The sequence below is a fragment of the Lathamus discolor genome, chromosome 2 (assembly GCF_037157495.1).
Source record: "Lathamus discolor isolate bLatDis1 chromosome 2, bLatDis1.hap1, whole genome shotgun sequence".
Classification (NCBI taxonomy): Eukaryota; Metazoa; Chordata; class Aves; order Psittaciformes; family Psittacidae; genus Lathamus; species Lathamus discolor.
Window position 1 is genome coordinate 64,793,657 of NC_088885.1, and position 19,560 is coordinate 64,813,216.

Here is a 19,560-nt window from a genome sequence, read left to right on the forward strand (position 1 = left end):
ATTGAACTGTCTTTGCAGTAACAAAGACAACTGGTTTCCCCCCTTAGGTACTCCCTGGGGGGATCTTATTTGGATTTTAGCTAGTACTGGTATCTGCTATTTCGATGCTACAGTGCACCTCCATTAAGCTCTCTGAAGTGTTCCTGATTATCGAAAATCAAAAGTTGTGTTTGATACGAAGGTTCAGTCAACAACATTAATGCAGCAAAAATATGCTGTCACTGATGTATACAGTGTTAATGTACTCCATGGGTTATGAGATGGAATTCAATAGCTTTTTTCCCAGTGCAGGGAGAATCACAGTTGCAAGCAAAATAACATTGTCTTCAGTCTTGTGCTCTGCTGTGACAAAGAGCACTATTATTTCACAGTAAAATGCCTGTGTCTAGTCCAGCTGTAAGGCTAGAAACATCAACCATCATCATTGTGATGTGATTTTCTGATGATCTGAGACCCATTGCATTATAAGCTGTGGTGACTAAATGAGTAGCCTGCTATAGAGTTATGACCTAAAATTTAGGAGATGCACACCTGAAATATATAAGGTAAACGAACAGAATGAAAAGATAACAGCAGACACAGGAGCCTTTTAAGAAAACCAAAAATCCTACAGATTAATGATGGTGGAAAAGGCTCATTACATTGTGAATCTCCATACATAGCGCAGTTGAGGCAGCTTGTGGTTCAAGCATCAGTGACAAATATCTATTTGCAAGAATGGAATACAGCTGCCCATAAGTGGAAGCAGACAAACAAAATACCCAGCCCCTTAAGTAATTAAGTGCTTAATCGTTTCCCTCGAACTCAGACCCTCCCAGTATTTGCAAACTGAAAGAATGGAGAGAGAATGGAAATGAGCAGTTTATCAGCAGTCTTTTTAGGAAATGGGTCTTGTATTTGTGTGTATTGGTAATTATGGCCACAACGTTTAGAACGGCTGTGTTAATTGATGCCAAGCCCCCGATCTAGTGAAGCTGTGTATGTGCATGCTCAGCTTCCAGTGCTGTGACTCATACCATGGTGAGTTGCTCTGCTGAAGCCAGGGAGATTTCTCACTGTATGTGCAATTTAAGCTTCAGAGTGAAGGTTTTGAGATATTTGCTATGAGCTGTGAACAGTATGATGATGGCCATCATAAAAGACTTTTCCATAGTTTTCCTAGGCAGTGAGTCTGTGCCCTACCTCTGGCCCCAAAGGTCTTGTAGAACTCAACAGGAGGTCGCCCTTCCAGTCTGCACAATTCCAGATTATTACTGATACGTGTGTTTAGGCTTGCTCCAGCAGCAGGCAGCCCAGCTGCTCGTTCACACCAGTGGAGCTCCTGCTCACTAAAGAGTCTGTTTCTCTTCCATTGTCCACTCCTCCTGCTGTGAAATGCTCCATTTCTCACCAAGAAGCCAGTGGGAGCCTTGTGCTTAGATGAGCCGCTGCCTTCTGGTAGCAGAGGTTTTTCCAGGCCAGGACTGTCAGTAGAGGCTGCTGGGGATTGCTGCCAGCTGATGGCACTGAGAGTTGCACTATGTGTGGAGAATACTATGGCTGCTTTTTCTGAAAGTGTAGCAAGGGTGCAAAAAGGGGAAAGAGATAAGAAACTGGGTGTGAGACCCCACCTGGAGTATTGTGTGCAGTTCTGGTGTCCTCAACATAAAAAGGACATGGAACTGTTGGAGCAAGTCCAGAGGAGGTCCAAGAGGATGCTCAGGGGACTGGAGCACCTCCCATATGAAGACAGGCTGAGAAAGTTGGGGCTGTTCAGCCTGGAGAAGAGAAGGCTGCATGGAGACCTCATAGTGGCCTTCCAGTATCTGAAGGGGGCCTATAGGGATGCTGGGGAGGGACTCTTCATTAGGGACTGTAGTGACAGGACAAGAGGCAATTGGTTAAAACTTAAACAGGGGAAGTTTAGATTGGATATAAGGAGGAAGTTCTGTACTGTTAGGGTGGTGAGGCACTGGAATGGGTTGCCCAGGGAGGCTGTGAATGCTCCATCCCTGGCAGTGTTCAAGGCCAGGTTGGACGAAGCCTTGGGTGAGATGGTTTAGTGTGAGGTGTCCCTGCCCATGGCCATGGAGTTTGGAACTAGATGATCTTGAGGTCCTTTCCAACCCTAACTATTCTATGATTCTATGAAGAGGTGGAGTAGAACATGATTATACTTGATCTGAAAGTTAGGAATTGAGCTGTATTACAACTGCCTGTGACAAAATCTTAACGTTTATGGCTAAAGAAAGTTATCTGTGGGATACAAATACAAGGCTTTAGGGGTAGCTTTCACTGTCTGGCTTTTGGAAACATCTAATGTGGCTTTTATTTTTTCTCTAGGAATAGGGCGACAAGCTGAGGAACTCACTGCTGAGCAGAATCGGCTTGCTGTAAAGTAAGAATTTCATTTTTCTAGTGATTTGTGTTTAATTTAATCCAAAAAAGTTTAGGGTTAGGTTGCTTAATGACATGGCCATGAAAATGTTTCCTTCTTCTTTCCAGCCCATGATAAGCAAAAAGTCCTACCTGGGTTTTTCTCTATCTTCTTGAGCAGTTTTGGTTTGTAATGCTGCTGTCAGTACCCTCCTTACACCAACATATACTCCCTGGTTAATTTCTTATTTCTTCAGTCTAAGACTTCTGTCTTTATCACTGTGTGCTGGTCAGTAAAGCACTGAAGTACTTGGCAACATCTCATTGACTTAAATATAGACTCCACAAGCAACAAAATTAGTCTTTGCTGAATCAACTCATTTACATCCAAGCCAAGACTGTACTATATAGACTTTTGGGTGTTGTCTTCATCTTATCTTTGATATGTTATTTTTCCAAGCAGAATACTCCTCTGTCAGCAAACCACTGTAGTAGTAAAAATCTGTTTTGGTTTCACTCTGCCACTTCAAGTACTGCTTTTCTTTGCTATACTTCTTGGAATCTGAAATTTTATTTTTAATTCCCTCCGTAATGTTAACAGTCCTAGTCCTTCGCGTTGTGTGACTTGTCCTCTCAGGGTTTGCAGGGAAACTGCATGTTGGTCATATCTTTGAGCACCTCTTTTTTCCCTAATTTATCTTTCAATACACATGCAGGATACAGGTGATTTTTTTTTTATTTCTTTCTTTCTTCTTTTTTTCTTGAAGAATTAGTGTTACAGAATTAGTCTTAGAGCCATAGCTACTATTCACCATGAAACGTTCAAGGCTGAGGAAATCATTTCCTTCATTTCCAAGGCAGAAGATTCAGCCATCAGAAAATCTGCTGATGAGCTTCTAAAAGTAAGGAGGGAGTAATTTCTTGAAAAGCAGAAATCCTGTAGGGAGGCTTGTTTAACTTTTGGTATGACCAATAGCTCTGTGTCTATTTTTATAGCTCACAGCATAATGTTTAGCTGCACTGGGCCCTTGTGACCATACGATTAATTCTAGTCAAATTCTCACCAAACAGGCCTTTTTTTCTTTTTTCTTTCTTGTACAGTAGATGAGCTCATAACAGAAAAGTACATGCCAGTAACTCAAGTGCTGGTGGCAGACAAGTCACAACTGAAGAGTTTTAAATCCCCTTTGGTAATACAGCCTTTTGTCTTCCCTCCTGTTCTTGGTCTGTTTTTGTTTCTCACCCATCCTCTGTACATTCCTTCATGCATTGCTCATGTCTCCCCACCCAGCCATGTGCAGAATCTAAGCTGAAACTAATGACCTTATTTTTAATCTTACTGTAGAGCTAAGAAGCCCAAATCATTGACCTGATTTTGCAGAGCAGAAAGATGAGCCTTACCCCAGTTGTTTGCTGCATCTTTCTGTGAATGCTTTCACCAGAGAACATACCATTTAGGCACTAACATCTACAATAACCACCAGCATGAACGCAGAAAATCCTGGCTAAGCTAACTGTTTATTCAAGCTAATTCTGCTTCAGAATAAAAGTAGGCAACAGCAAATGTTTAACTGTTGCTTAGTTTTCCTGCTAGAAACTTGGTTTGGTCTAAAGGAATTTTAAGTGTGTTTTAGTTTTTGAGCGTTCATCTGTTTCTTGGATAGGAGAGCCCTGAACCACTGTGCTCTAGTTTCTGTACTCATCCTTGTTTACTTGGAGGGTGGCTATTAGGACGTTAGTGGAGAGCACTGTGTATTTGTATAGAATTTGGACGTTGGTGTTTTCTGCCACATCAATAAAACAAGCCCAACAATTTACAAATTGCACTAGTGGTGAGAGGCCTGTGCATCTTTCTTTTCCGTGCCACTGATCCATAGTAAGGGCAATGGATCTTCATTTTACATCTAATATAAAACCCCAAAGGAACTTGTGGGAATTTGCAAAATGGAAATAATGAACATGATGGATTTTCTTTGACTTTCATCTTCAGGTGTCTTTTAATTTATGTGGGTTTTTTTCCAATAAGTTCCTTTTCCTGTTCATGATGCAATACAGTCGATTACTTCCTTCATTTGCACAGTAGGACAGAGTGCCTCTTCATTCTCTTCCTCTATGTCTCACATCACATTTCCCATTCTTCAAAAGGCTGAACTGAAGGGTGCATGAGAGCTCCTTTCAGGCCTGAGAGTCCTGTCTTAAATGCTCCCTGCCCTGTGGTCTGCATGAGAAGGCAAGGTACTGCATGGCACAGCTTGGTGAGACCGGTGTCACCCAGCTTGTGGTTTAGCAGCTGTTATTGGTCCCTGACATACTGGACAGATGTTCAAAGAGAGTTACCAGCTTCTCACTCCGGATACTCCTGGCCTGTTCAAAATGTGCAAGTAACTTTGTTTGAGAGTGGGTATTTAAAATTTATAACTTTTTAACTAAAATGTTTCTAAGCTATAAGATAACAACTATTCAAATCAGTAGCATTTGCTCACCTGTAGCTTAAGCACTTCCACGATACCCTTGTTGTGACTGCCATCTGCCAGACATCACTGGGATATAAGAGAGGCTGTGCTTCATATTCTCCAAAACAGACTTAGTGAGCTTTCAGCTGAGGGGAGGGTAGTAGGAGGGAGCTGGAGGCTGAGGCAAACAGTGCAACAAAAAGCATTGGTAAAAGCCCTTGCTGTGTTTTACCTTGTTTTGTTTTGTTGTGTGTGGATGATTTTCACAGGTCAAGACCTTCTTTACTGGAGTATTTAAGCTATCTCCTCAATTTTATGAGCATCATAGCTGGGCCTTGCAGCAATTACAAGGATTATATAGCCTTCATTGAAGGGAGGCATGTGCACATGAAACTGTTAGAAGTGAACTGGAAGCAGAAGGGTTATGACAGACTTCCTGATCCTTCTCCAACTGTAAGTTTTAAAATGACAAAGACTTATTGCAAAGGGCAGCAGAGTACAACTTTGAGGATGAATCTCGTAATTAAAAACGAAGAAGAAAATCCATTTTTGGATTATCTTCACAGTAAATATTAGTGAGTTTTTTTCCTGTGAAGTAGCCCCTGTTTTTATCTCAGGGTCAGGGGTGAATGGGCTAGTGTCTTTCTCTTGAATTCCTAAATGCATTCGGCTTACAAAATGGGTCATTGGTTAATGCATGTCCTTTGTGCAGCAATGGGAATGGTCTGCAGGTTCTGACAGTGACAAGTTGCATTTTATTCTTTACACTAACCAAGAGCTTCAGACAGAAGAGGAATGCAAGTCAATTCTCACCCATAGTGCAAGAGATGTTATAAGTACATGAATCGTGTCTAATCAGAAACTAGCTTCTCCAGCTAGTTTCTTCTTTGTAAGAGAATCTCAAGCTGTAAGATGATGTAGAGGTCATTTTTCACATACTATTAACACAAATTTTATTTTATATATTTAAAATAATACTAAAACCTTCTTAGAAAATGACCTTGTAAGGCAGGGTAATGTAGCACAAGAGCCAAAGTCCTCTCCCTTATCTTAAGGTGACACTGAATGTGTAGCTTTGTGAGTGTGTGCAGAATGCCTGCTCAGAAGCTGAGTATGTACCTATGCATATCTGATTCCTGTTGCACACTCTTCTATTTCTACTGACTTCAGTGGGCTAATTCTGATTTACATTAGTCAGAATAAGACCTGTATCATTTTAGATGTGAGTTAACAGAAAACATTAAAATTAGCATTAAAGATAATTGCACATTGGTTTATTCCAGAATATGGAGAATATATAGAGTACTTGAGATCAAAAAACACACTGTTTCAATAGCATGTTGCACTGCTACTGGTCTTTTGAGAATGTGAGTCGATTTTTGCATGGCACCCAAGTACTAGATTTACCTTTTAATTATGACTGTATCAAGAAGAGTTTACTCCTGATGTGTATTTGAAATTGAGTTTCAAACTACTGGCATGATTGTCAATAGTAATGTATAGAAAGCTAGAGAGCTGTAATAGAAAATACTGTGGCACAGCATGTGTACCTTCCCACAATATGGGGTAAGATGTATGCTTTTAGGACAAGTGATTTTCAGCTGGACCTCTGGATGGTAGCTGAACAGTAGGACCTACTGTTGTACTGAATGCTTTTGGCTTTCAGAAGGAATTCAGTCTTTAGTTAGAGGAGACGACAATACCTATAGGGAGGATTTCTGGTTTCCATTGTAGGGTTTTGTTTGCTTATTTCCTTTCTCATTTGAGGACCTCCACTGACCGATGTTAGGAGTCTCTTGTGAAGTTCATCACCAACTTTGGTTCCTAATTGTCCCTTGTACCTATCTTTAGGTAGCTCAATAAACCAAATTAAGCCAAAGCTTTGACTGTGACCTTTTCTTTACCACCTCTTTAAATTAATTATCAACTTTGTCACTGCTAACTTTATTGGTTCTTGAAATGCATTGGTTTTGTATGTCATGAGCACTGCCTTTTTTTTCCCCTTATTTGCTTAATAGTTTCTAATGAATGCTTCATTGTTGTTTGTGCTTTTTAGGGAGCAGTGATGTACAAGCTATGTATCACACTAGTATCTCTCATTTTATTCTTGACACTTACCAAGAGCTTTCCTATGGCATATATTATTGATAACGAATTTCTTGATAAAACACCCTTCTTGTCAAGACTTGGTTACCTGTATGTTGTAGCACAGGCAGCAAAACCAAAGTATTACTTTGCATGGACATTAGGTAAGTCTGGCTACATTACTTATTTCTGTGGGTAACAAGTTCATAAAGTGGTCTGAAACATGAGGGATGAGGGGGAACAAATTAGTTCCTAGACCTGTAGTCCTTGTGGAAGTGTGTTCTTGTGTTCTTGTACATGTGTTCTTGTAGGCAGTCGACACTGCTTAAGTGGGGAGGCGTCAAAAGTTTTGAAAATTATGTATCAAATCTATCTTGTCTGACATTCCCTATGCCAAATTCCCATTGACACCAAATCTGCTTTTTGGCTGATTGCCAGTAAAGCCAATGAAACAATTTCATCTTACTTAAAACTTTGTAATTGTACCAAATTAATTTTACTGGGGGGAGAAAGTTTGTCCCCTCTAAACGTTGATTTTTATACTTTATTTATAATTTACATATATCAGTGGGGTTAGGAGGTTAAAATGTCTCATGCTGGCTCAGGCTTTACAAGTATGTTACAGTGCAAACAAATCTCTCCCTTCCTTTAGGGACATCTTTAGTACATGCATCTGTATCAGAAAGCTGTGGTGCTTATTGGGGGGCTTTGCATTTGGGAAGTTAGGCTTTGCATTAAGGCACAGTGCGGTTCTGTGCTTGTGTTAGCTTTGAGAGCTAAAGAGAGAGGATTTGAGACCGTGGGGAAGGTGGGGAACAAAGGAGATGGTGAGAAGGACCCAAGGATCTCTGGAAGGAAAAGGAGAACAGAAGAAAGAGGAACTCATCATAGGAAAAAAAAAAAAAGGACATTTCTTTTATTGGGAGCCAGCTACACTGGTGGCCAAAATAATCTTTTTGTATTTTACCTTCTTTCTTTTCGAAGTCACCTTTCCCATCGAAGTGTGAGGAGTCGAGTCCTTCAAGGCCAGGATGAAATTTGAGAGACTGGATTTGCTTTGCTGTTATTACAAAGACTTTGAGTGTAGAGGAGATCCTGAAAGCCCCGCCAGCAATACATACACCTGGAACTGAGCAGAGTGTCATTGAGATGGGAAGGAAAGAGTCAGGGAAATTGATTACAAGGCTGAGATTTAATTGCTGAGACCAAAACTGACAGATCAAGGGAAGGCGGCCAGGACTGGCATGAGTGGGATGGGAAAGGCTTTGGGATAAAGAATTGCTTGCTCAGAATCTTATTTTTGTGCGACCCAGTGTTAAAATGTTGCCTCAGTTTTTTCCAGCATTATAATTAACTAAAAGTCCATTATCAAAGAGATAAACTGAACTTGGATTTGTGAAATGACTACGCCATAGAGGCTGTAGAAATCTCTTTAAAAATGAGGCAGCTCACAAAAAGCATGCATTGCATACTGGAGGGCGAGGCCTCTATTATTCACTTTTCAAATCTAGGCAGCAGAACAGCAGACACTTTATCCTTTTGCAGTTTAGCTCCTGGTGGCATGGCCCAGGGCATCACAAAAGTGCCTGCTGAAAAGGCTGATAAGCGCTTCCTGTCCTCAGAAAAGGACAGGCATGCTATTGTTCAAAAGCCTCGCAGCTGAATTCCTCCAGATCCATGGAAAGATGGAAAATTCAGCTTCTTGCTGCATTAGGGATGGTCATGGGAACATGGCTGCAAATCTAACACAGCTGCTGATGAAACTGATTTGGGTCTGAGCTCCTGCATCCAACGAGCTGTGAAAGTGATAAGCCAGAGCTGTTCAAGTTGGGAAAATCTCAGAGGGCTTTGTGGAGCTTGGGATCTTGTGAGGAATTTAAAGGCAGGCAGTTCTGGTGGTTCTGTGCTTCCCACCTTACTCTGCAGACAGCAGCTCAGGAAGCAAGAGGCTGATGGGTCTGCTGTATTATTATGTCTCTAGACTTCTTGTTTCCTGGTTTTGGCAAAGAAACACGAAGTGATCCCTATCACCCTTGGAGCAAGGTGGAGCAAACCCAGGATTTTTTTGTCTCCACTTATAGCATTTACAAAGCAAAATCAGTTTTCACCCTTGGGAAATCAATGCTGACTTTTTTAAAGCATAACTTAACCAGGCTTTTATTTTATAAATGATCTAGAATGAAAAGCCTTACCTGTATCAGGTTTTTCCTTTTTGTTCCAATAATCACCAGTGTTGGCTGCACCTGGAGATCCAGAGATAATGAATACCTCCTGTTTTCTTAGTACTCAGAGAGAGGATTTCTGGCAGGGTCATGTTGAAAGCATAATCTTGAAACCCAGTGATGAGGTGGTTCCCAGGCAAAGGTGAAAGGGGAGGTAGTTGACAGGCACCTTGGCAAGGAGTTCATCATGTGAAATGCCTACCAATACCCAAGCCTTTATTTGCACTTAAAGTAGTCAAGTCTGTAATCAAAGCTACTCAATATTTGATTTATAGAGGTGGTGAGATACTTTAGTGAGGCACTGAGCAATGGGATTAGCAAAAGGCTTTCTCTGTGGAAGTCTGAATGAAAGTCTTAATTAAACAACCACATTGGAACTCTTAATAGAAATGGTAAGCATGTCTTTGAGGCGCTACAGTTCTTAATTCTGGAAAATACTGTGACATCCAGGTACCCTTTGGAGGAAGTGCTTAGTCATGTTATGGCAACTCTATCTATCTTGAATAATAAAGGCAAATTGAAGTGATTACTGTCTGTTGTTCTTTTATTATTTATTCTTCTGCCCAAGGAGTAGCTAATCTTTCCTCTGGAGGAAATGACTCTTCCGTTGCCTTATAACAGTGCCCCTTTGCCAAGAGGAAGCTTCTCTTTGAAAGAGAGGATGCTAATTGCTACAAAGCTGGCTTGAACATGTGTTTAGTGTCATACTGACTTGTAAGAAAACGTGACTCTGCCAGCAGTCTGATTTGATCTGTTTTGCTTTGACATTGCAGCAGATGCAGTCAACAATGCAGCTGGTTATGGATTCAGTGGAGTTGATGAAAGAGGCACTTTCCGCTGGGACCTGTTGTCCAATTTGAATATCTGGAACATTGAGGTGAGTTAAAGCTGTGGCTGCATTGGCATAATCATAGAGAAATAACAACGCTAATGGGGAGAAGCTTTGCCAGAAGGAAAGCAAGTCCGTGCCATCGGGCTACCCCTCTTTAATGTGAAGAGGTTTTGCATTTTATCTGCTGGGCAGATAAAAAGCATCTGTCACACAGGCTTCATCATGCTCTGTATTCAGGTTGCATTTTTTAATAGTTTATAGAGGGCTAATAAGTGATTATATCAGATGTTTTATAAATGAGCAGTCAATTACTGTGGATTGTGGCTGAGTTCAGCAGGTCAGTAAATTGCTCACAGCTATGATTCTCCACCATCTGTGGTGTATGCTGTTTACTTCTAACAGTCTTCCCACTTTTTTAGCCCAGTTGAGATGGGTGGTGATAGCGAAAGAGGCCGTCACGAGTAGGCATTGCACAAACGCTTGCAAAGTCTGGGTTCCTGCACATGCTTGGAGTGCTTGTTGTAAATGGTGAAGAGCGAGGGTTGAAGAGATAATGGGTACAAACTGAGGAACCTGGATGGGTACTGGCAGGGCCATATAGAACTTTAGATGGCAGCTGATTGAGAGCTCTGTTTAGCAAACCATGCTGTTTCTCAAAACATGTCTCGCACATGTTTCTTGTGACTGCAGTATACTTTTAACATCCATTAGTCTTTTGTAAGCTCTTTATGATTGGCCATATTTTCCATTAGAGAAACAATGTAATTTGTTTGCCCCTAAAAGTATTTTGTGAATGCCAGCGAGATGTGAAAATGTGTGTGTCTGAGACTGCTTTCTAAAGGCTTCTTTTCTTTCAAAATAGGAGGAGCTTCCCCCCTGTAATTCTGTAGTTATGATTTTAAAAGGAAAAGCAGATGAAAATAAGTTAACTGCTTTACTGCTGAATGATCTGTGACTAAGCAGATGTGCTGTAATAGCTCTTCTCAAAAATAAGTTCCTGTAATTCATCATTGAAAGATGCCAAAACTGGAAGTATCATTATACATTCTGTCTTTCTCAGCATCCTTTCTCTGTCCTCCTTTTTTACCTTAATTAGTCCCCAGTGTACATCTCTCCTTAAGTGGTTCAGAATACACAGCCAGAAATACTTTACACTCCTCAACAGCAGCAGCACCCTAGATACAACTGAGATCTTAAATCAATGTCTGATTCAGTTTTGGGGGAGAAGATGATTCATACCTTGATGGGCCAAGGCAGTTTCTGCTTGAAGGAGGAAAGTGAAGTGCAAGCAGTGCTCTTCAGTCAGGCTAAATTAAGGAAACAGGAGCCTTTGCTCCTCTCTACTCACTGAACTGTAGGCCCCTCAAAACTTTACTGGTCACAAGCGCAATAGAGATCAGGATGGAGACGTTATTTCCGGGAGCATAAAAAGGAGTGCTCTTGATTGATGTGATCATGTGCACAATGAGAAGAAGAGGCTACAAAAACCATTATTGCGGGTAAGCCTTGAATTATCACTTCATGTGCCAATAATAATTCCAGGACTTGAAGTTTAAGTGTGATTGTACAAAGTGTTTTCAGCAGGTATAGCCACCTGCATATGTAAAATTGCTTAAAATTTGGGAATTTGAGTGCCAAATGTGGCTAAGAAATTACCTCATCTGTAGTAAAGATAAGCACATGGTAGGAGCTGTAGGGGCGTTAAAATGTGATGGGGACTTGAAAGCCTAGGCAGCATGCAGATTTTGACAATCAATGGCTACTTTCTCTCTTGGTAATGTAACAGGGGAACTTAAAGGAGGCCAAAAGAGAATGACAATATTAGTTGGCAGAGAAGTGATATTTTTCTTGGCTTCGCTTGGTGCAGCAATGCAATTAAAAAGTGGTAGTACTACATTGGGAATTGCTAATTGTTTTAACTCCTTAAACACAGAGGATGAATCGCTCGCCTTCAGGATTCTGTGTGGAAGTGCAAAAATATCTGCGTATTCCCCTTGGGAGCCTTTGTCTTTAATCCATCTTTTCAGTGTGTCTTTCCCTTCAGCTAATATGGCAAAATAATGTGGTGTCAGTGACTCATGTCCCTGCTTGGTGAGGAGGTCCTCAGAGGCTTCTGTCAGCAGGCAAGGAACAAGGGGGAGTGGGGATGCGAAACTGTCAGAGGTGAACTGACCAGGATTAGGGGAACTGATGCTGAATGGAGTCCAGCAGCCCTCTAACGTTGGGGGAATTGCTGCTGTGAAGAAGTGCAGGATGTTCTCCCAGGACCCTGGAGTCCGGACTGGTTTGTCAAGCTGAGCAATGGGCTGAGAAGTGGCTTCTAAATTTAGTCCTACCATTTTTGTGCATGGTTTGCAGTCTTCCTCCTGCCTTCTCCAAATAACAATCAATTTCTTTTAGGTTTTATAATACTTTGTTTTAATAGCACTCTAGGGAAGTCTGGACTGCATAATGGGTGGCAAGATATCTCTTCCAAAATGACGCTGTTTAGGAACTCAAGGGAAGGCCAAGCATTTAAAACAAGAAAGCTTTTCAGATTTCCCATGATTTGAAAAATAACCAAACATTGTATTTAATTTTACAAAAGAAAGTGAGATTTAATAGCAAGTGCCAAGTGCTAACGGTGTTAATGTTCCTCCCAAAACATGTTAGTGTAATGATGGACTATGGCACAGCAGCATATCTACTAGAATCAATATTTTCTGTCTATCTCCTCTCTAATTTAAAATGCAAGTATTATTTTATAGGTGTCAGTGCTAACTTATCATGTGAACTTCTTTCTTAGACTGCAACAAGTTTTAAAATGTACATTGAAAACTGGAACATTCAGACAGCTGCCTGGCTAAAACGGTAAGAGTAATGAATCAGTGACATGCTTGTGAGACCCCAAAACTATAGATGGCCTGGAAACCCCCTGACTGGTGAATCTCACAAATGTATAGCCTCTTGTTCTTTCATTGTTTCCTGTGTGCGTAAGGGTTGGTGGAATATGAGGGTATTTGGTGCTGTAAAGTTTTATTGTTGCAAATGTAAAATGCCTGCATTTTATATATGAGCAGCAAAGGCATAAATGAACTGTTCAAGTCTTCCATAATAAAAAGTAGTAGAGTTTTCATGGTATCTTTTAGGCTTCTGTTTGCCTCTGTTATTCCTTCTGTACTGTTTTACTTTGCTATGTTATGTTTCCCATGCGTATTACTACCAGAGGTGAGCCTTGCTGTGTCACTGGGATCCAGTTCAGCTAGAACTGGAGAGAAATCAAAATGTTCAGAGTCCCCATGTAGTCTGGTTTGGAGTTACCAGGAGATGCTTACCAGGAGGTCCCCGTTAAGGATGTGAAGAAGAGGCTTAGGCTACTGAGAGGATCTGATTTTAACCAGTGACTGATAAGGCACATATGAATACTAGCATAAGTCCAAATTTTGTAGATTGAACTGTCTCTTATTACTCATTACACTTTTTGGCATGGTTAAAGCTCAGTGTATAGTCAATGTGGTGTCTGAAAAGCAGGCACAGATTTATTGTAGTTATAACTTTTTTGGTATTATATGTATATCTTAAAAGTCAATGTCTACTATTTTTCATGATTCAAATGATCTTCATGGTAAGAAGTGCTGTATCTTCATTATCTTGACTTGTTTCTTTGGAACACAGCATTTCAGTTAAACTTCAGATAGCCAAATAGACCAGTTGGTGTGTTCTTGAAATAGTATCATTTGCTTGCATCTTTGGAGTAAGATTCTGTGCTGCTAAAGTTAGCAGAAATCCCCCACTTCGCGATAGCTTGTGGCACTCCCAGTTGTTCCCAGCATCTGCCAGATAACAGTGCCTAAAAATACCTTAATTCCTGAGTGAAGGGTGGGGTCATATCTCTTTGTCTTTTGAGTCACTCTCGATCTCGTAGGGTAAAATATGATTCCAGATAGAGGTATAAAGGTGAATGAAGTTTTACCTGCCCTTTGCCCCATTATTTATTTAAATACTGTGAGCACCAGGAATATCTGGACAAGCACCCTTTTGATACTCAGTGCATAAATACATAAAACCTCCACCTAAATGCAGAGAGAGTGCCTCATGTCCTGGTCCACAAAAGAGGCAAGATAAGACCATTAAGAAAACAGAAGACCTTAAAAACAGAAGGATTTGAACTGCAGTGTCAATTGTTCAATTGTATTCAACCTTTTCTTGTTTTTGTTTTGCAGTGTCTGCTATGACAGAGCTCCCTGGTACCCTACAGCTTTAACATTTATCCTGTCGGCCCTGTGGCATGGTATCTATCCTGGATATTATTTTACATTTCTCACTGGAATCCTTATCACACTTGCAGCCAGAGCAGTATGTACCTTTCATTGTTTTATTCTAAGGCTATGCTAGATACTATCCAGTTGTCAGCTGCAGGGACCATCCTGACATGGTGAAGCAGCTTGTCCCTGCTGTGAGCTCTCTCTAATGCCTTTGCAGGCCTGATGTTCACTGAAACTTTGTTCTGTATTGATATATTGATTTCAGAGTAACCTGAGGAGTTATAACCAGCACCATTTCTGCACATGCTGTATTGCTGTCCCTGGCTGTCAGAGGAAATGTTGCTTGTGGGTGTACAGTTGGTGGTGCCACTGGCTATGTATATGCAGTCAAATTAGCTTGAGATTCAAGGACATGCTAGAGTCCAGACTTCTGCTAGGTCATATTACCTATATGCTGTGTGTAATCTGCTCTGAGCCCAGTCTTTCATAAGAAGCTGCTATAAATTGAGGATTAGCCCAAACATAAACTCTTTCTTGGGGATGCAATTGATGCAGTAAACTAGTTTATGGTGTTTATGTGCCTCATCTTGGATAGAGTCACCAAAGACAAAATGGTGAAGATACGACCTGCTGTTGTTCAATTTATCCCTGCTGAGCTTTCAGGCTGAACCAGCCAGTTGTGCAGGGCTGGGAAGCACCACTATTGTCTTTGAGAGTTTGACTATGGATAAATAACCACGTCAATTTAAAGGTGAATTAAACTAGTGATCATATTAACTGCTATGGCTAGAACAGGTTGCTGAACATGTGTTCTTAATGTGCTTTGCCTCTCATTTATGGGATTTCATAATATATGAAAGATATGAATAATATATGAAGATATGAAGCTAAACTAAAACCTTTAGGAAACAACACATTCAAAGGTAAACACATATTTGTTCATTTAAAGTAATTTTGTTTCACCATTGATAACCAGTAATAAAATCAGGAGGGAGAAACATCAAATCACAACTCCCTTCCCCAAAGGTATGCCAGATACCCAGCATAAGAGTCTGCTCTTGTGATTACTATAGAGGAAACTGAGGGGCACTTCTCTGTTTGCTTCTCTGTAGAATCTTGGATGTACCAGTCAATACATGTCTGTCTTCCTTTCTATCTGGTGTATAAACTTTTCTGTAATACTAATGCTGATGATACATGAAGAGTCATATACTACAATGTGTCAGTGTGACTTTGCCTGAGAAATTAATTTACAAATTTTTCTGTTTACTTTTTCCTGACCTGCAGATAAGAAACAATTTTAGACATTACTTCCTATCTTCAGTGCCTCTCAAGATAGCCTACGATGTTGTCACCTGGGTTGTCACTCAACTGGCAGTGTGCTATACTGTTGCACCGTTTGTTATGCTGGCTGTTGAGCCCACTATAAAGTTTTACAAGTAAGTCCTCTCCTCTTGACCCATACTCTCCAGACTGTCACAGGCTCTTATTAAATAACCCAAACCCACACATAAAGGCACTTGACATTCCATCAAATTTGAAAGGAGTTCTAATAATTTGGTGATTTTTGCACTCCTGTCACTTAACAAGACGATAATAATGCCAATGCAGAACACTTCCCCTGTACTTCTCATCCTTATGTGTCTTTTCACATACTCAGTTTCATTTTTCAAAACAGTTGAGTCTCGACCATTAGCAGTGGCCAAGGTTGGAGAGGTTAAGAAATGTGTGAGTTGGCAGTAGGAAGGACTTGATGAGAACAGACCAGGTTTCCAGCTGCTGAATGCATAGAACAGGAGATATGACCGTTCAGGAGGAGATAAAGAAGGTGCCTGACAGAGCATTACTTCTTGAAATGAGTATGCTTTTCATTTTGTATACTTCATAGGAAGTGATTACTTCCTTCGGTTCCTTAAAAATAGGAGAACACTGGTGTTGCAGAGTGTATCAAATATACTCTAATTAAAATAACTTGAAATAGAGAAATTGAAAAAATAATTTGCAAAGGGAGAATAGACTACATTGCTTTACTTTCTTTCATTCTACAGTGAAATGTCAACATAGAGTAACAGGTTTTGGTTAAAAAGGTTTTGGTCCTCTAGCATAAAAGGCATAAAACTGGTAGTCAAGAAGCTGATGTCAGTAAGTCTGTTTGAAGGGGGTTGGATTTTGACATTTCCTGTTCCTGTTTCTTCAAACACTTGATTTCAACACAGAAAGCTTGCCATATAAAAATTACTCCAGATCTTTCTTAGTTTCATATTTTTTTTTCCTAGCGATTTTGAACATAGTTAACATTTAAACTTCAAGACTGCTAAGCAAGGAAATTGTAGGCCTTTGGCCCACAGCATGAGTTTTTGGAACACCGCACACCTAGCGGTGGTCTTAAGCACTTTACAAAGATACTAAGAACTATGGTAAGAAACATAAACAAGACCATAAAAAGGTGCATCTCTGTTTAAGGGATGGGACTATACTGCTTCCAAACATCATCCTCCCCAAGCTGCCAGAGCCCCATGTAATTAAGTTTAAAAATTTTTTTATTTCTATTCCATCTTGTGTATACCAAATTATTTGAAATAAACCCCCCTGATGTTTAATAAGATGCCAAATAAAGATATCTCTGAGTAGAAATCTGTTTCTGCAGTTGCCTTCAGAAACACAGCCCTTCTGTGAACCTGACATCCCCCAGTTAAAAGTTGAGTGTTTTTGTTTGTTTCAAATCTCAACAATTGGTATTAAGTTTTTTCTTTCTGACACTTTGTTTTATTTATTATTAACTTGCAGAAATTTTATGTCCTAAGCATGAAGGATGTTTCTTCAGAATGTAGCCTTGTATACTTTAATATTTAAAGAAAGATGGGCTGAATAATTCCGGGGTTGAATTACAAGGCTTAATCTGAGCTGTCGGACTTTGGATGCTGCGGTTTGCTGATTGATTCTTTACCTCATTAACATCCCTGGCAACACTTTCATTGATACCAGCAGATATTATGCGCAAAATTCAAGGGTGTATATTTGTGCTTTCTAGGTCAGGTTCACACTTTCTGCGCACATCTCTTAGCACTAAATTCTGCATGGGCTTACTGAGGTTTCACAGTTCATGTTCTGACCCTCAAAAAATGTAATATTCTTTTTCTGCTTTTGTTTCTAGGTCCATGTATTTTCACATGCACATTCTGAGCATCTTGGTGTTGCTCTTACTGCCAATCAGACCTCAGGCTCACTCTGTAAGAAAGGCTCAGAATAAGGCCATGCTGAACTCTGTTAAAAGAAAAGACAAATGATGACTACAAGGAAAATTTCCAACACTGGGAAATCAAGCTGTCATATTGGAAACAAAGAAAGAAGAAAACTGGGTGGGATGAGGGTCAAACTACAAGACAAGTGGCATTTCTATTGCTTATCTTAAAATCTTACTGGACAGGGCAGAAAAGAGCCTGAATAACTATATTTCAAATTATTCCAGTTAACAGAGATTTTACAGGCAATGTTTACAGGCTCCTTGGGCATTTTGACTTTTTTAATAAATATTTTTATGAAGTGTTTTTATATATTTAAGCTTTTTCAGAGAGGCATTTTTGCTGTTTTACAGAAATATGCAACTATTAATCAATAAATAATCTTGTGATTAGAGGGCAGGAAGCAGCTCGTAAAGAGTTAGACCAGCTGCCTGATAGCCTGGCGCTGTGGGCAGCTGGCAGGGGAAGCTTTTCATCTCTTGGCTATAGAAAGAGATAATGCAAGCAGAAAATGACAGACATGGGGTTGCTCAAGGTGCTGGCACTGACTTTGGCCCTGGCAGGGAGAAGGGGGAACAGGGCTTTCCTGGGCAATCTCCAGAGCAGGGACTGCAGCCTGAGCTTAGTAGCAAGGGTATTTCACATCCTTCAGTGTGACACCTGCTGGCAATGAAGGTGAGACAAGTCCCTTGGGGAACAGGTGTTGGGAAACACTTGCAACTGGCAAAGCCAAAATCTAAAACCAAATAAAAGCAAAACAAAAGGCATGGGGAAACCCAGCCTAGAGTGAAAGATGTGACATTTGCCCTCTGATCTGTGGAGTTGTACTTCTCTAACGATGCAGCTGATGCTACATCAGCTTTACTTTGCATTTTCAGCATGATGCAGCACTTCCATTTTAGAATCAAAATAACTAGGGAGCCATGCAGGTTTAGTGTTTTAAAGCTTGCAGTTATGGGTTAAATCTGGAGAAGGTTTGAAACAGATCAGACTTCTACTCAGAAACATCCAGTCTTATGGAGTGGTTACTTTCCAGCAGGATAACACTAATCTGGAACCTGAACAGTAATTATCATAACCATTATAAGTCATTCTCTGCAAAATATATGTTGTGATATGAGCATCACAAGAGTCAAGACCAAGTTCTTATATGATCTTGACATGTGGCTTGGCCTATTTATGCAAGTTGCCCTGCTTGTAGAGTCCTTGCCTTACTGAGAGGTTTTGAGGCTTTAATTTCTAAGAGCTTCTTTGTGCATTGTGATAACCTGCAAAATGCTGTGTCAGGGGGGTTTAATTGTTTTTAAACCCACTTACCCCAATAGAACAAGCTGTTGTGACACATCAAAACCAACTAAGACATTTTTTTAAATGACTGTTTTTCAGGAATGTGTTTATTAGGGTTTTGTAGAAGCAATTCGCTTGTTAAAGTATTGGTGTGACCATTGCTTTATGGTCATTTAATTGACATATGATTGAACAAAGAATCTGCTGTTTACTGCATCCTGATTTTTGTGTCAGATTAAAATTTTGCAGAATCCTAATGTTTTGGGAAGAAACAAATCAGTGAAACCAAAACAAGTTCCAAAAAAAAAGGCTTTTTTTTTTTTTTAATTTATTTTTTTTTTCTCTTTTCTGGGGGGAATTTTCTGTCCTGTGACCACCTCAGAACGTAGAGCACAGTTCATGGAAGGGTATATTTGGTAATATATTTTGAGGGCGATGTGGGATTAAAAGGTTGATCTGAATAAACAAACTGCTGTGTGTCACTGCCTGGCATTATTCATCATGAACTTACTGTGTCTAATGTGGAAATGGGTGAAGAATGGGTCTGAATTTTTCTGAGGGAAAAATGTTCAGGTCTGCTGGATTCTACAGAACAGCTGGGCTTTACATCCTGCTGTTGCTGAAATGGAGACAAGATGACCCCTGGTTTTGTGATTTAGTTTTCATGGCAGCTTTATCCTTAACTTGGCCAGTCCTTGTTTATCCTCATGCGTGTGTTCTCCTTGTGGCACCAGCCACAGCTGCATCTTGAGCATCTAACTTTTCCCTATGCCAGCCCAGCCATGTTTCTTATGGGAGAGAACCAAGGCTCTTCCCAGGGGCTTGGGCATTGCTGGCTAT

General features: G+C 40.3%; 1 protein-coding gene across 2 annotated transcripts in view; it reads left to right on the forward strand.

Annotated features, from left to right (window-relative positions):
* MBOAT1 (membrane bound O-acyltransferase domain containing 1) overlaps positions 1-19,189 on the forward strand; it is a 56,256-nt gene extending 37,067 nt beyond the window's left edge. Inside the window, exons 6-13 of one of the 2 annotated variants that reach the window (XM_065667228.1) lie at positions 2,323-2,377; positions 5,078-5,261; positions 6,865-7,057; positions 9,889-9,992; positions 12,733-12,797; positions 14,150-14,282; positions 15,479-15,630; positions 17,346-19,189. In XM_065667228.1, coding sequence (XP_065523300.1) covers positions 2,323-2,377; positions 5,078-5,261; positions 6,865-7,057; positions 9,889-9,992; positions 12,733-12,797; positions 14,150-14,282; positions 15,479-15,630; positions 17,346-17,478 — 1,019 coding nt within the window. In that variant the 3' untranslated portion in view covers positions 17,479-19,189. Of the gene's footprint in view, positions 1-2,322; positions 2,378-5,077; positions 5,262-6,864; positions 7,058-9,888; positions 9,993-12,732; positions 12,798-14,149; positions 14,283-15,478; positions 15,631-17,345 lie in introns of those variants that run through there. The other variant, XM_065667229.1, reaches the window with a different exon arrangement.
* The last annotated feature ends 371 nt before the right edge of the window (positions 19,190-19,560 follow it).